This window comes from Protopterus annectens, chromosome 14.part0, assembly GCF_019279795.1.
Source record: "Protopterus annectens isolate FY-2018-M chromosome 14.part0, PAN1.0, whole genome shotgun sequence".
Lineage (NCBI taxonomy): Eukaryota > Metazoa > Chordata > Ceratodontiformes > Protopteridae > Protopterus > Protopterus annectens.
The window spans coordinates 9,600,062-9,615,291 of record NC_056748.1 but is presented as its reverse complement, the minus strand read 5'-3'; the positions used below and the strand labels follow the sequence as shown (position 1 = coordinate 9,615,291).

General features: G+C 42.7%; 1 protein-coding gene across 9 annotated transcripts in view; it reads left to right on the top strand.

Moving 5' to 3' along the window:
• The window catches only part of ADD3 (adducin 3), a 3,087,715-nt gene that overhangs the window by 2,487,992 nt on the left and 584,493 nt on the right, over positions 1-15,230 (top strand). For all 9 annotated transcript variants that reach the window (XM_044055712.1, XM_044055702.1, XM_044055704.1 and 6 more), the window contains one exon: positions 13,106-13,186. In XM_044055712.1, the coding sequence (XP_043911647.1) occupies positions 13,106-13,186 (81 nt within the window). The remainder of the gene's footprint in view (positions 1-13,105; positions 13,187-15,230) is intronic.

The window sequence follows — 15,230 nt, the reverse complement described above, 5'->3', positions numbered from 1 at the left end:
ACCCGAAGCAGAAGCAGTTTGCAAGTGCCGGTCGGCCGCATCCTGAAATTTTTGTTTTTAGAGTTTCAAACCTGAAGTCTTCTAAAGCTAAGTACCCCCGTTGGGGATCCTTTTTTCTTGTTCTAACTGATGTCAGAAAAAGTTAACAATTGTCTTGCCTGTGGAAAGCAAATACCTCACAGAGATTTTCATTCTTACTGCGTAACCTGTTTAGGCCCAGACCACAACGTCCTTCGCTGTCAGTTTTGTGCCTTGTTTGAAGCCCGAACTATTTGTCGGACTATTTTTGTCACTAACTTCTTTCGCTCTTGTTCACCATACTCCGAAAGGGTTTTGATAAGCCATCCGACTACCGATCTTCCAAAAAAAATGCAAGGATAAAGACAGAGAAAGACCGCATAGGTCCAAAACTGCCAACGCTTCCGTTAAGCTAGTCGCCAGTCCGACAGTACTCAGCCCCTGTTACCCGCTTCTACAGATTTGCAGGCCTCTATTGAGACCCATTCAGAGTCCGGTATGCCGCAAGATGCTTCTTCGACTATGGAACCTGCAGATGTCTCTACCTTAGATGGGTCCGGAGCCGCTGTGCAGGCATCGGCTTCTGTGGGTGTATTTAGACCCTCTGATGTTCGTATTAAACCGACTACTTCATTTATGGCTAAAACTACCGAATTTCTCAGGTCCAGAGTTCGCACTACGCCTAGGAAAGCGACGACCAAAGCACATTCTCAAGCTTCCATGCCACAGAAACAAATGCTTAGAATGGCTGAAGACCTTATTACTTTAATTAGGGAAAGCCAGCCTTCCCCCTCTAAAAGACAACAAATTGATTTTCCTTCTGATTCTACAGACCATGATTCCGATGACTCTGACCCCCTTGTGATTACCAGGACATACCCTTATCTACCTATGAGGACTCAGGTGCAGAGGATTCCATTTCCTTTGCCCCCCCCAGAGGACTTTTCTTTCGGTGAAACCTTGCATACCCTAAGAGAGCATTTCCGCTGGGAATGCCAGGACGACCCACAGTCCAAAAAGAGACTCAGGGAATTTTTAGACTTGCTTCAGCATAGGCCTTTAGCAATACCCCCTGTCCTGGATATTGTAGATGATGTCTTCATGGAATCAAGTCTTATCCCTGATACTTTACCACCAGTTCCTAGAAAGCTTGACAGGTACTACAGAGTACCTGACTCTCTCAAATTTCTCTTTAAAAATCCCACTGCGGATCCAGAGACCATTTCCCAGGGACCTAAAGGTATTAAGGCTACTACAGCCAAAAACCCTACCCCTTTGGACAGGGATTCTAGGGCTTTAGACAGATGGGGTAAGAAGGTATATACCTCTGCAACTCTTGTCATCAGGGCTTTAAATTGCCAGGTTTCACATGTTGATGTACCAGCAGCATATTATGGAATTAATTAAACAAAAAATGTTGTTGATTCCTAATTGTGCAAACAATAAAGACTTACAAGAGTTAATGCATTCGGCAAACCAAGTTGGTAAACATACTTTGCAGTGTGGTTTTGTTGCCTTAGAAGCAACTTGCAGGGCTGCTGTCACTGGGTCTGTTCTGAGAAGGCATACTTGGCAGAAGAAACAAATCTTGCCAGGCCATGTCAAAGCAAAATTAGTAGATGCTCCATTAAAACCAAGAATGTTTGTTTGGCTCAAAAGCAGAAGTTGTTGTTAAAAAGATGGAGTAAAAAGCTAAATCTATGCAAACTGTTAAAGATTTCTTACAGGTACAGACACCTAGATTCAGTAAGCATTGGCTTTCAAAAAACTGGTCCTTTCCAGTCCCTCCCAGACCTTCTCAGTCCAAACCCAGGGGCAACAGACCACAAAGACTGCAGTCTCAGGATATGCACACATCTAAACAATGGCGTGCTCCCTCCTCAAAAACAGGGAGTGGTAAGACCCCCCTTATGGAAAAAGCTCACAATGACTTGTCCTTCATCCTTCCCAGCCATGCTCAAGTACTTGCACCCCTAGGAGGAAAACTTGCCCTGCATGCAAAAAACAGGGAGTATATTACCCAGGACCGATGGGTCTTAAGCATTGTATCCCAGGGATACAGATTCTACTTCCACTCACTGCCAACCCCAAGCAGATTGCCAGACCTTCCTCCAAACCAGTGGGCAGAGGCCTAAAAACAAGTACTTTCTTTTCTCAGTATCAGGGCTATTCAACCTTTTCCAACAGAGCAAAGGGGACAGGGTTTCTACCCAGACTTTTCCTGGTGCCCAGAAAAGAGAACTCCTGGCTCCCTATTCTGGATCTGTCAACTCTCATCTCCTTCCTGGTGGTACCAAAATTCAAAATGCTTACACTCCAGCAGCTGCTTCCTATGCTAGCCAAGGACTCCTGACTAGTCACCCTAGAGTTAAAAGAAGCTTATCTGCACATCCCCATAAGGGAATCTTGCAGGAAATATCTACATTTTCAGGGCAGGCTCTATGCACTATCAGTTCTCTGCACTTCCCTTTGGCTTATCTACTGTGCCCAGGGTTTTCACAAATTGCCTGGCTCCAGCCATTGCCTACTGCAGGCAGAGAAATATTCAAATTAACCTATACTTGGATGATTGCCTGATTCAGGCGGACAGTCAGGAATTGCTACTTCAGCATCTGACGTTAGTAAAGAGACCGCTAACTTCTCAGGGGTATACCATCAATGAAAAGAAATCACATCTGGTGCAAAGCCAAAAGATTGTATTCCTGGGAGCAAGCTTGAACGCAACTTCCTAGATGGCATTCCTCACTGCAGAAAAGCAGGTTTATTTGACATATTACTTCAAACTACTGGCCACCCAAACCCAGCTATCTGCAAAAAAAATACTGCAAGCCCTAGGGTTCATGGCCTCATGCATTCTACTAATTTCATATGCAAGACTGCATATGAGGAAACTTTAGTGGCACTTAAAAAGTCTCTGGTGTCAACATTCTCAGGACCTGGAAACAGTGATTCCTTTCTTTCCTTGCCTAAGGGCAGGGTTCCTTTGGTGGGTAGAGGCTTGCAACCACAACAGGGGACTCCCTTTCACTCAACCCCCTGCCACCCAAACCCTGACAGCAGATGCATCAGACTATGCATGGGGGGCACACATGGCAGGCAAATGCAATCAAGGACAAATTCACCTGCATATCAATCAAAAAGAAATGTTAGCTGTACAGAATGCAATGACAGCCTTCAAATACCTTATCCTGCCAGGACAACTCTTGATAAAGGCAGACAACACCACAGTTATGTGGTACATAAGCAGGGGGGAACTCGTTCTTACCCACTCTGCAGGTTAGCCATGGCTCTGTGGAACACAGCCTTGAGCTATCAAGTCCACCTGCAAGCTCAATTCCTGCCAGGCAAACAAAATTCACTGGTAGACGACTTAAGCAGAAGTCTAATTGACCCACACGAGTGGAAACTGGAACCCAACTCATTCAAACTTCTAATACACAGGTGGGGGACACCAGAAGTGGACCTCTTTGCTTCCCCCCCCAAAAAAACATCAACTGAGCAAAGTTTGTACCAGAATTCCCCACAGCCAAGCATGGAAAGTGAATGCCCTTTCCTTTACATGGGAAAACCTCTCAATCTATGCCTTTCCTCCTCTGCCACTCCTTTCAAAAGTACTACTCAAGATCAAACAGGACAGGCCAAGGACAATCTTTATTGCACCAGACTGGCCACGCCAGCACTGGTACCCACTCCTACACAGTCTGACAGCAATTCCACCCCCTCTTTGCTGTTCCAGTAGGAGGGACAGATTTTGCATCCTCAGCTGCAAACCCTGAACCTGGCAGCCTGGCTTATTCCCTGAATACATCACCAACAACCCTCAGAAAATAGGTGCTGGATGTTATCCTTGAGGCCAGGAAGCCTAGTACTAAGAAATCTGATTCAGAAAAGTGGAAAGATACTGTTCTTGGAGCTAGTCTCAAGGAAAGGACATAGCCGTGCCGACCTTACCTCAAATCCTAGATTATCTAGCAGAGCTGCTCCACAAAGGCCTATCTTTCTCATCAATTAAGATTCATGCCTCTGCCATCTCAGCTCATTAAAATACTGAGCCACCCCTCTTCTCTCACCCTCTGATCAAACAGTTCCTAAGAGAAGCTAACAATTTAAAACCCCCAAGGAGAGCTCCCACTCCTGCCTGAGACCTTAACTTTGTACTAGAGAAGCTCACGCTCCCCCCTTTTGAGCCTGCTGCTACAGCAGAGTTAAAATTCCTCTCTTGGAAAACAGCCTTACTTCTAGCCATCACTTCAGCAAGAAGATTGTCTGAGTTACAAGCCCTTATGGATGTGGAACCCTTCATTATCTTCCATGCGAACAGGGTTTCCCTCAGGACTAACCCATCATTTATGCCCAAGGTGGTATCCAGTGTGGCTTTAAACCAATCCATCCATTTACCAACCTTTTTTCCTAATCCTCATAATAAAGGAGAAAGGATCCTGCACTCCTTGGATGTGCACAGACAGCTCACGTTCTACCTTGACAGGACTAAACCTTTCAGAAAATCTGACCAGCTGCTAGTCAGCTTTGCTACAGGGGTAGAGGGCAAGGCCATTTCAAAGCAAACCATTTTTAAATGGATAGCACACTGCATCCATTTCTGCTACAAACACCATGGAAAACCTACCCCACAGGGGATCAGACCTCATTCCACTAGGGCTACCTCAACCTCTACAGCATTTCTCAGGGCAGTCCCTACCAGGGATATCCTGGAAGCTGCAACCTGAAGTTCTGTACACACCTTCACCAAGCATTATCACTTACCTATCTTTTCTAAATCCAGAACTGGAGTTGCCACAGCTGTCTTAAAAGGCCTGCTAGCCAGCTCTAATACTTCTTGACTGCCACCACCCTTCCTCAGCTTTGGGAATCAACCCAAGTGTGATGACTGCAACAGTGAAACACGAAGAACATAATACAGTTGTGTAAACTAGTACAGTTGTGTACACTTACCATAAATGTAGATGTTTGAGTGTATTCACTGTTGTAGTCCTGGTTACCCTCCCTCCAGCCCCCTGTCTTTTCTATACTTTCTACCTATCCTCTTTTTTGGCCATATTTTATGGCAATGGTATTTACTTTCTATTGGAGGTGTTCCACACCATGTGATAGCTTCCTATTTTGGGGGCTCCTGCCATCTGGGGCAAGAAAAACTGATGTATTGGTGTTGGCTGCATGTTTTATACCCCTGACGACCTGACATCATGGAAGAGGTGACAGCATTCAATGCAGAAATCCCAAGACACTGGTATTCGGGCCAACTGAAGGCTACCTGCAGGCAGATAACCCAAGTATGATGACTGCAAGAGAGAATACACTTGAACATCTACATTTATGTTAAGTGTACATAGCTGTACTTTTCTGCACGCCTTCTCTCAACTTCTTCTGTTACCACTTGTCTTGCACAAGATCAGATAGGACTCTTCCAAAGTCTTGCTAGTGACTCCATTTTGGCTCAAACAGCATTGGTTCCCCCTTCTTTCTAATTTGCTAGGGAGAATCACCACAAGTTGCCTCACTGGGTGGAACTTCTCACACAAGAAGAGGAATCTGTTATCCACCTCACTTGTCCACTCTTCAGCTGACACTGTGGATGACAGGGTTTTGATCCCTTTCGGGTATCTCTTTTCTGAGGATGTGCTTTAGGTTCTGCAGGAGACTAGGAAAGCCACTACCAGGAAATCATATATGTCCAAAAGGAAGTGATTTACTGTCTGGTGCTTTTCTCACCATCAGGATCCCCAATCCATGGATGCTTCTCTGGTTCTGTCTTATTTGTGTGATCTGCTCCATGCTGGGTTGGCATTTCTTCAGTTAAAGCTCACCTGTCAGCAGTTTCCGCTTAGCTACCCTTGACTCCTTCTCTGGCCTCTAGATTTGAGGTCAAGCAATTTCTTAAAGACGTTCTTCATATCAGGGCTCGCAGGAATCAAATTCCACCTTCCTGGGACCTCAATTCTGTCTTGAAAAATTGTCTCAGGCTCCTTTTGAGCCTGCCTCTTCAGCTTCCTTACAACATTGTACTTGGAAGACTGTTCTTCTTTTGACCCTCACTTCAGCCAAGAGTATGTCTGAACTTCAGGCTCTCATGGCCATTCCTCCTTTCTTAGTTTTTCACAGAGACATGGTGTTTTTTCATACTAATCCTTCTTTTATGCCCACTGTGGTCAATCAGGTGTCCCTTAATCAGTCTGTTCATCTTCCTTCTTTTATTCCTTCTCAGCTGTCTGCCATTGAGAAGGTTCTTCACACTTTGGATTTGTATAGATATCTCCGGTATTATTTGGATATAACGAGTTATTTGCAAATACAAGCAGCTTTTTGTTTCCTTTCATCTCAGGACTTTGGGTTTGGCTGTCTCTAAGCAAACCATCTCCTCCTGGATTTCTAAGGCCATTAATTTTTGTTACTGTTTTCATGGAAAATGTCCTTTCTCATCAGTAAAGGTGCATTTTGCTAGGGCAGTTGCCATCCTTGAAGCTGCAATTTTGTCTTCTTTGCATACTTTCACAAAGCAATACAAGTTGGATGTTATTTCCAGGGCCAGGGCAGCTTTGGCAGGGGCAAAGCAAAACATTACCACCTTATTTCTGGATGAGTTTTTTGATGGTGGCAAGTAAAACTTAACTGTTGATATATTACATAGAACAAAGTTTGCTGCTTCAGTGTCTGGTTTTAACAATGAATTACAAAAGTCTGCTCCAAGATCATAGGTTTAGTTCTATTGAGAGTTTTACTTGAGATCCAGATGACCCAACAGACTTCTCAACAACAACAGATCACAGCAAGTCAGTTATTGAGAGTAGTGTTTTTTCAGAAATCTTTGCAATCAGACTAGGAAATCTGAAAGTGCCCTTATATGTACACACACACACACACACACACACACACACACACACACACACACACACACTTCAGTTTGATGACCAGGGAAATACACACACACACTTCAGTTTGATGACCAGGGAAGTCCACTGGGCCAAGAAGAGCCCATTTGCAGTGGAGGCCCAGGGAGAAGAGCTCCAAAGATACATTAAAGACATAACTTAGTAAAAAAATGCTCATCAGGCTAAGAATGTATGATTATACATACATACAAATACTGCATATTTCAGTCTATTAATACATTAAGCAGTGCAGCATTATGGTGTGGCTGAGAATCCAGCACAGTACAGATGGGATAATATACAATCATGAGAGGCTATACAGTTAGAGGAATGATGTTGTGAAAATTTAGTATATGCATAGCTTGTTTTATCTGGAACATGAGAGATCTATTGAGGTTATCCAGGTGCAGTGGTAGAAGGTCAGGAACTGTATGGTGGGGTGTTTGAAAAATAGGGAAAGAATGTCAGTGAGAATGAAAGTGGGAAGGATGAAGACAAAGTATAGAGAGGGAGTTATGTTGGAGTGTGACATGGGCATGCCCATTTTGAAGATAGATGGCAGAACAAGAGAGATTTGAAGTTGGTATGGTTAGACGTGTTGTGAAGGAGTGTAGGGAGAGAGTTCTAGAGTTTGGCTATGGAGCTGGATAGCAGGAGTTGGCCAGGGGGTCTGGAGGGTTTGTAGAGTTGTAGAAGGTTTTGGTTTTCTGATCTGAGTGAGCAGTTGGGTATGTAGGGAGTTAAGGTGGTAGTGAGAGAGGGGCAAGTTGGAAGGCCTGAAGATAAATTTGTGAGCAGTGATAAGTTGGAGGAATTTCAAGTAATTGGGTAGTTCAAGCCATTGCAGGTATGGCGAGAGTGGCAATTGTGGGGTGAGTTTTTAGAACTGGTTGCGAATTTGCTTATTTTATGGTTGCATGATTCAAGTTTGGATTGTAGGCCAAGTTTGAGATTGCTTAACAGAGGAGTGCCATACATAAGAGAGGGGAGAAGGTAGAAGGAAGCTAAGGTTTGTCTGGTGGAGCGGCTGAGGTAGCAGCTGTCTGTACAGGAGCCCTAGTTTTTGGTGGGTATTTTTGATGGTGGATTGGATATGGGTATCAAATTTTAGATTTTCATCAATGGTGGCGCCACGCAGTTTGGTATTGGATCCAATTTCAATGGGGATGTTATTTTGGCTGAGTATGGTGAAAGAGTTTTTGTCGATGGTGGAGTTTCTAGAAGGAGTAAAGATCACCAGTTTAGTTTTATTAGCATTTAGGGCTAAGTGATTGCTTTGCATCCAGGTTTCTGTTTTAGAGAAGGCTGATTGAGTTTGTAAGAGTAGGTCAGAAGGGGAGAAAGCTGAGCAGATGATTGTTGAGTTGTCTGCTTACTGGACTAGTGAGGACTCAGGGATGGTGAGATGGAAGTTGTTGATAAATATATTGAAAAGTAGAGGACCTAGAACAGAACCTTGGGGCACACCTGTGGGTTGGAAGGGAGAAGTAGAGGATTCCCATTGTATGGCTTGCTGGCGGTCAGTGAGATAGGAAGAGAACCAGGCTATGGTTGGGGGAAAGAGTTGTAGAGAAGAGAGTTGAGATAGGAGTAGAGGGTAGGAGTCAGTGTCAAAAGCTTTAGATCAAGGAACAGGGAGGATAGGAGCTTGCCAGAGTCGCGTGTTTGGTTAATAGTTTCGAGAAAGGATAGGAGGGCAGTCATGGTACTGTGACCAGGGCGAAACCCATGCTGAGTGGCGGTGAGGAGATTGCTTTGTGTTAGATAAGGCATCAGGTGTGAGTGGATAGCTTTTTCAAGTATTTTACAAAGAGGTGAAAGGATGGCAATAGGTCTGTAATTGGTGATATCTGTGTTTTTGCCTCCTTTATGGAGAGGGATGATGTAAGCATGGTACCAGATTGATGGGACATAAGATTCTGTGATGGATCTGTGATTTAAATGGACATGAGAAAAGCTATGCTGTGTGCAGATAGTTTGAGGAAGGTTGAAGGAAAGTTATCAGGTGTGTTGCAGCAAGGTTTAAGTTTGAGGATTAGTTGTTTATAGTATTTGTGGGGATGGGTTTTAGACTGAAAGGGGCATAAGGAGGAACGTGATCAGTGGGATGTGGGGAATAGATGGGGTTGGGATTGGAGGGTGGTGTGGGAAACAGAAGGACAGTTTATCAATACAGTCCATGAAGAAGGAGTTGAATTGGATGGCATTTTCAAGATCATTAAGGTTGGGGTTGAAACAGGGGTGAAGGGAGGCGATGGTATTCCAAATTTTTTTAGGATTAGTTGAGTGCATGGATTGGAGTTTGATGTAGTTCTTTTTGCGATCCTTAGTTATTAGTTTTTTTATGGAGTTTCGGAGCTGTTTGAATTCTGCTAAGGAGTTAGGAGTCCGGTTTCTCTGGTATTGCTTTCATTGTTTGTCCCTCTGTTGCATTATATGTTTGGTTTCTTTTGAGAGCCATGGGGAGGGATTGGACCTTATGCGTTTCATCCTGAGGGAAGCATGGTGATTTAGTAGATTTAGGAAAGATTGATTGAAGTAGGTTATGGCATTGTCGAGGGGTAGAGTTCTTAGAGGGGTCCAGTCTATATGCTTTAGGCATTTGGAGAAAGTTTGAGGGTTGCAAGAGGAGAGGTTGCGGGTTTGAATGTAGTCGTGGTGATTTTGAAAAGGAGATGAGAGATGGTCGGCGAAAGCTGGGGAGGTGGTCACTGAGAAGGTCTGGAAGAATTCCAACATCTGAGATGAGGTTGGGATGAGATGTTAGTATCCAGTCAATGATGGTGGTGCAGGAGGCCCTATTTTTGTTTTGTCTGAATGAAGAGTTAATTAGTTGGGAGAGGTTGAACAGTTTAATTGTGTGAGTTGGGGCTTGTGAGTAAATAGTAGCCCAGTTAATGTTCATATCACCGAGGATATAGGTTTCATTGTTTATGATAGTGGAAAACCAGGAGAGGATATCTTCCAGTGTTTGGATATTGTTGCCTGGGGGAATATACATGCCCCCTATGCATATGGACTTGTAGTTGTTGATTTTTAGTAGACCTATTGTAATTTCAGCATTGGCAAAGGTGGGGATATGACTGGTGTATGTGGGAGGAGGGGTAGATAATAGCAACCCCCTCCTCTTTCTTGTGTTGTCTGTCATTGCAAATCATATGGTGACCTGATGGAAGAATTTCATTGTCTTTTGTAGATAGTTTAAGCCAGGTCTCTGTGATGGCAGTTATGTCAGGGTGGTTGTGGGAAAGACAGGCATGGAGGTTATGATTTTATTTTGAAGGCTTTGGGCATTGAGTGTAGTGAAGTGTATGGCTTTGGGTGTTTGGGGTTGTGTGTGGGGGGAGTTGGTGGTTTTTTTTCTGGAAGTAGAACCTGGATTGAGGTGAATGACTCTGGAGAGTTAGAGGGAGGTTTTGTGTAGAAAGAGTGTAGGGTGGCGGTGGATTTTCTGGTAAGAGGTTGGGGGTGTCCCTTCTGAGAGGATGTGGTAGGTAGAATTTTGGGTTTGAATAGTAGGTTTGTACTAGAAGGGTAGAGTTTGTGGGTTATGGCGGTGTAAGAAGGTGTGGAGGTGAGTTGGATTATGCTTGTGGGGTGTGAGGTATGGTAGAGGTTAGGCTGTTGAGTAAGAGAAGTAAGACGAGAGAGAGAGGTTATTATGGATGTTAGGAGTAGCAAGTGTGATAAGATAGGGGGCACTGTTCGGAGAGGGTGGGGATATTATGAGTGGATGTGGTATGTTGAGGGTGGAGTCTAGTGTCTGTTGGGAGAATGTTGACAGTTGGAGGAGTTGGGGATAGATAAATGAACAGGTAGTGGAGGTGGGTGGAAATTGGGTGCAGTGTTGGAGAGCGGAGTGAGCCCGCAGGGCAAACAGAGTGGGTAGGAGCCCCAGAGAGGTGAGTGAGGAACTATCAGTAAGTATTTTAAAACACTTCAGGTAGCAGTTGTGTCTGCTGTTTGAGGGAGTGGATTACTTTGCCTAGAAAGGGTAGACTGCATTCATTTTAAAGTAGTTGAGCAGTGGCTTAAAGCAGCTGCCTAACAACTCCCGCGTTGGACTGTTAATCAAGGGCAAGGAGCTGTTTGGTTCCTTTTGGAAAGGACAGAGGGTGTAGGGCAGAAGGGTCTGTACTGGTTAGGACAGTTGTCTAATGGAGGGGCGTTAATGGTTCTCTGCTGCCACCTGATGGAGAAAAGCAGATGGTACAGGCAGAGTAGCAAAAATGAAGAAATGGGTGTCCCTGCAAGTGTGCACGCTGACGGGGAGTACTAACAAAGATGATCTCAGTTACATGCTGTGCATTTATACTGATCATCGGTGCTTACATTCACTTGTGCTGGGAGAATTACAATTGTAGTTGTTTTGAATTAGGAACAACAATTAGATCTTCGGTCCCTGGCAGCAGTATTAGGTGAGTTCCTGACAGAGGGGCTTGCAAAATAAGACCATGAGAGCTGGAAAACAAGAAGAGAAGAAAGTTCGTCACTATCTATTTTTGGCGTGTGGTTCTATAGTTCAAAGCAGAGAACAGTTGGAAAGTGAGTAGTGTAGATGGGAAAGTGGTGCGTGTGTTGGGGTGAGTGTGGTGAAAGAATAGAGGTGGTGTGGATGAGGGGGTGAGTGCAAGTGGGGATGTAGCTAAACCAGCATGCACTATGAGCAATGTAGGTTGGGGGGAATACAGCAGTGAATGTTAGCAGGACAATACCTATATATATATATATATATATATATATATATATATATATATATATATATATATATAGATATATATATTCCTTAAGTTGGACTCGAACCTTAATGTTTAACTTCCCTCCCTTTATTGTAATATGTGCTCCCTTGCCAGTCCTCAGCCTTGTCTTCCTGTGATATGATTAGGTTTTTTTGTTTGAATTCAGGTGAGAGCTAGTCATGGAAGACCAAAAGTCACTTGAATCCAAGCAAATGACCAACAAGTATAAAATAAAATTTATTGTACTACACAAGTACAATAAATTTTGTTATTTTATACTTGTTGGTCTTCGAGCTACTTTTTACCATTCTTTGCTTGGATTCAAGTGACTTTTGGTGTTGCAGTGTTGGAATTTTACATAGTTTGTCAGCTAGTCATGGAAGGCCATCATCCAAGCAGCCATCTGGGGTTTACTCCTTTGCTCTATGTCCATCATCCCGCATGCAGTCTGACAGTTGCATCTCTCACTATTAGTATCCTAGTGCATGTACTTATCAGCGCATATGTATCACCCATCCAGAGAGCGTAATACTGCTTATTTAGATTATGCACATCTTCACTCCTTAGTATTACCTGCTGTGTTTCCCAGCCTCCTGGTCCTTCCACGTGGTGGTTAACCCAGTGCTGACTGCTCAGTCCCTCCTGTCACATAAGACATAGGCAAACAAGCATTTGTATAAAAGAAAACAAAGCACAGTAACATGTTCCCAGCTACAAACATTGTATATCAGAAATAATGTAGATCTGACCAAGTGTGTATGTTTACTGATGCTAGCAGCAAGTGTACGAATTATGACAATTTTTACATGATTTACTTATAATTAAATATTTATGTCATATCAAAACATGTTTTGTTATGTTTTGACAGCCCAGTCTTATTTATTTATTTTTGGCCAGGCTACACTACAGAATTTTGACTTAATAGCATAGTTTTTCGTTCACAGCTCCATTTGTACGTGTAATATGGCTTAGTTAACAGATGATATATATCTTGTTTTGCATTGTGCAAAATGATTGCTACTTTCTTTACACACACATGCACATGCATACACAATGCACAGACACATATACACACACCTTACACATACACACAGAGTGCACAGTAGATGTTTGAAATGTGAAGAATTGTATTTTCATTTCTCCTCTGGCTCGTTTTTCTGGTTTTAGTGTCCCAAACATATGTAGTCTCTGTGCACACTTGACATTAACATTTTTTCCTTATAGCAAAGCAGAAGTAAGTATGGGAATGCCGTGACAGTGGCTCTTGTATTAGTGGCATTTTCTTAATATTATTCTTCAGTGTTGCACGTGGTCTGGTGGCATCCAGGAAGAATGATTGATGAAACTGTACCGGAATGTGATTTTAACTACTATTAACACATATGTACTCTGAAATGGAGGAATACTGTGCTGGCAGCTTCACTGACATTTCCCTTCACACATTTTGCTTTATTTTTCCAGGCAAAAGTCAGCAAAGAGCAAGATCACATTCTCATGCTCCCTCAAGGACTGTCTTTTGCTGAAGCATCAGCTTCCAATCTGGTAAGAGCTCCATTTTGTTTTATTTTTTTTTTTTTTTTGGTATAAACACTTTATTCATGGTAAGAGCTCCATTTTTGGTGTATACCTCTGCTGTCTGTCTTTGTTTTTTGATTTTGCTAGTAAGGTAATTGTGATCTTAGTAGAGGTAAAAAAGCTGCTGGAAAGGAAAAAAAGCAATTAACTGCAGTGTTCCTTTTTACGAATAATGCTGTCTTGTGCCATTAAATATGTATGTATTTCATTTTATATTGTACTGCTCAGAACAGGCAATATTCAAAGGTGTCAGGTGTTTACAAAGGCGAGGCACACCACTGAAGTGTACCTCATAATGAAGAATGTTCATCATTTTGAGTCTGAAAAGTCCATGTTTCTCACAGTTTCGCGTTGAAAGGGTCTGTTGCACATTTAGAATTTTAACTTATATCCATAGTAAATAATATTGAATCATATCAATCCATCAAGATTTTTTTAGTATAAAGTAACATATATTAACCAGTCTGTGTCCTTCCAGGATGTCGTTGTCAGTATGCTGTTAGTAAGTGTTCTATATTTTGTCCATTTTTTCCACATTATGAAGCGACAGTGTTCTACGATTTGGAGGTGGAAGGTTGAGAGCTGTAGGAGCACTGGAATATACTAGCAAGTGATGACAGAGACCATAGGATGCCTTGCCATATACACCTTTAAGCAGGCAAAGGTAAAAGATCCTCTTACCCTTTTCAAACATTTCCATGCCTCAAAAGGCTAGATACAGATCACCACAATGTAGACGTGAAGAAACTGAATACATAGAGAGAGCTGCCTGTCTGTCTGGATAATGGTGTGCCTTGAACCCAGTTATCTTTTTTAGTTAGGGAATTGTAGTCTCTTATGGTGAGTTATGTAGTTTAAAAAATACATAGTAACAAGGGCATTATATTCAGTAATGAATCTGACAAAAAGATGAGGAAAGGAAGAATTAAGACTTTGTTGGATCTAGAGGACATGACTTTGGAAATTACTTTAGCCAGATGGGAGGTTTTTCTGAATTGCTTCAGAAATATGATGGTCAAAAGATAAGTGGTTATCAACAAGAGTGCCTAGATCCTTTTACAGTGTCTAACTGGAGGAATGTGTCATATGCGGTAAGCTATGGAAATGTTTTGCTTACCAAAAGGAACTGTATTGTCCACGCATCAGTTAACATATTCTAACCCATTTTGGAGCAATTGTGAAGCAGTGGAGGAGTAAATAGCTGCCTGTTTTGCAGACATCAACAAAGTTTGATAGACATAGGCAAGGATTGTTGGCTTGTAGGTCCATGAAATAGCTGCCAAAGAGGAGGGGGTTTAACCCTGAGTTTAGTGGTCCAGTTATGGTGACATTTTGCATTCTGAAGTAGCACCTTTGACTGTAACCACTTGGGTTCTTTCAGACAACAGTAAGCTTTTCACTGCACAGCATATGGATTTATATTCATATTTACTAGTGTGTGAATAATACCTGTATGGGAATAGTCAACCCCTTGGCCAGATTCAGATATACTCTGTGTACTGCATAATGATGTCCACTGCTTTGATAGCATTTTAGAAATCAACAGTTAAGGAGGCAGGATCTGCTTTTATCAAAGCTGAGTTGATGAGGATCCATGGTTAAGAGGATCATAGTGTCCATATAATTGAAGTTAAGATGTTTTTAGTATCTAGACTAATGAGGTTATTTTTTTCTTTAATTTGTTAACCAGGTAAATCCACTAGACCCAAGCCTCTTCTCAGAGTGGACCCAGCATCACTGTTTAGTTAAATGACTTACCCAGAGTAACACAGTAGGGAAGTGGAGGCTTAAGGAATCAAACCTTGGACTTGCATGATCAATTCATTAGGAGCTCATAGTCGTGCTCCTCTTTACTAAACTGCCAAAATGGCAAGTATGACATGTAGGTAGATAATTAGTGCAGGGTAATCAACCATCCTGTGTTTTGTGGGGAGGGAGAGGAAACCTGAGTACCTGAAGAAAACATGCACAGGCACAGTGAGAACATGCAGAACTCTGTGCAGACAGTGAC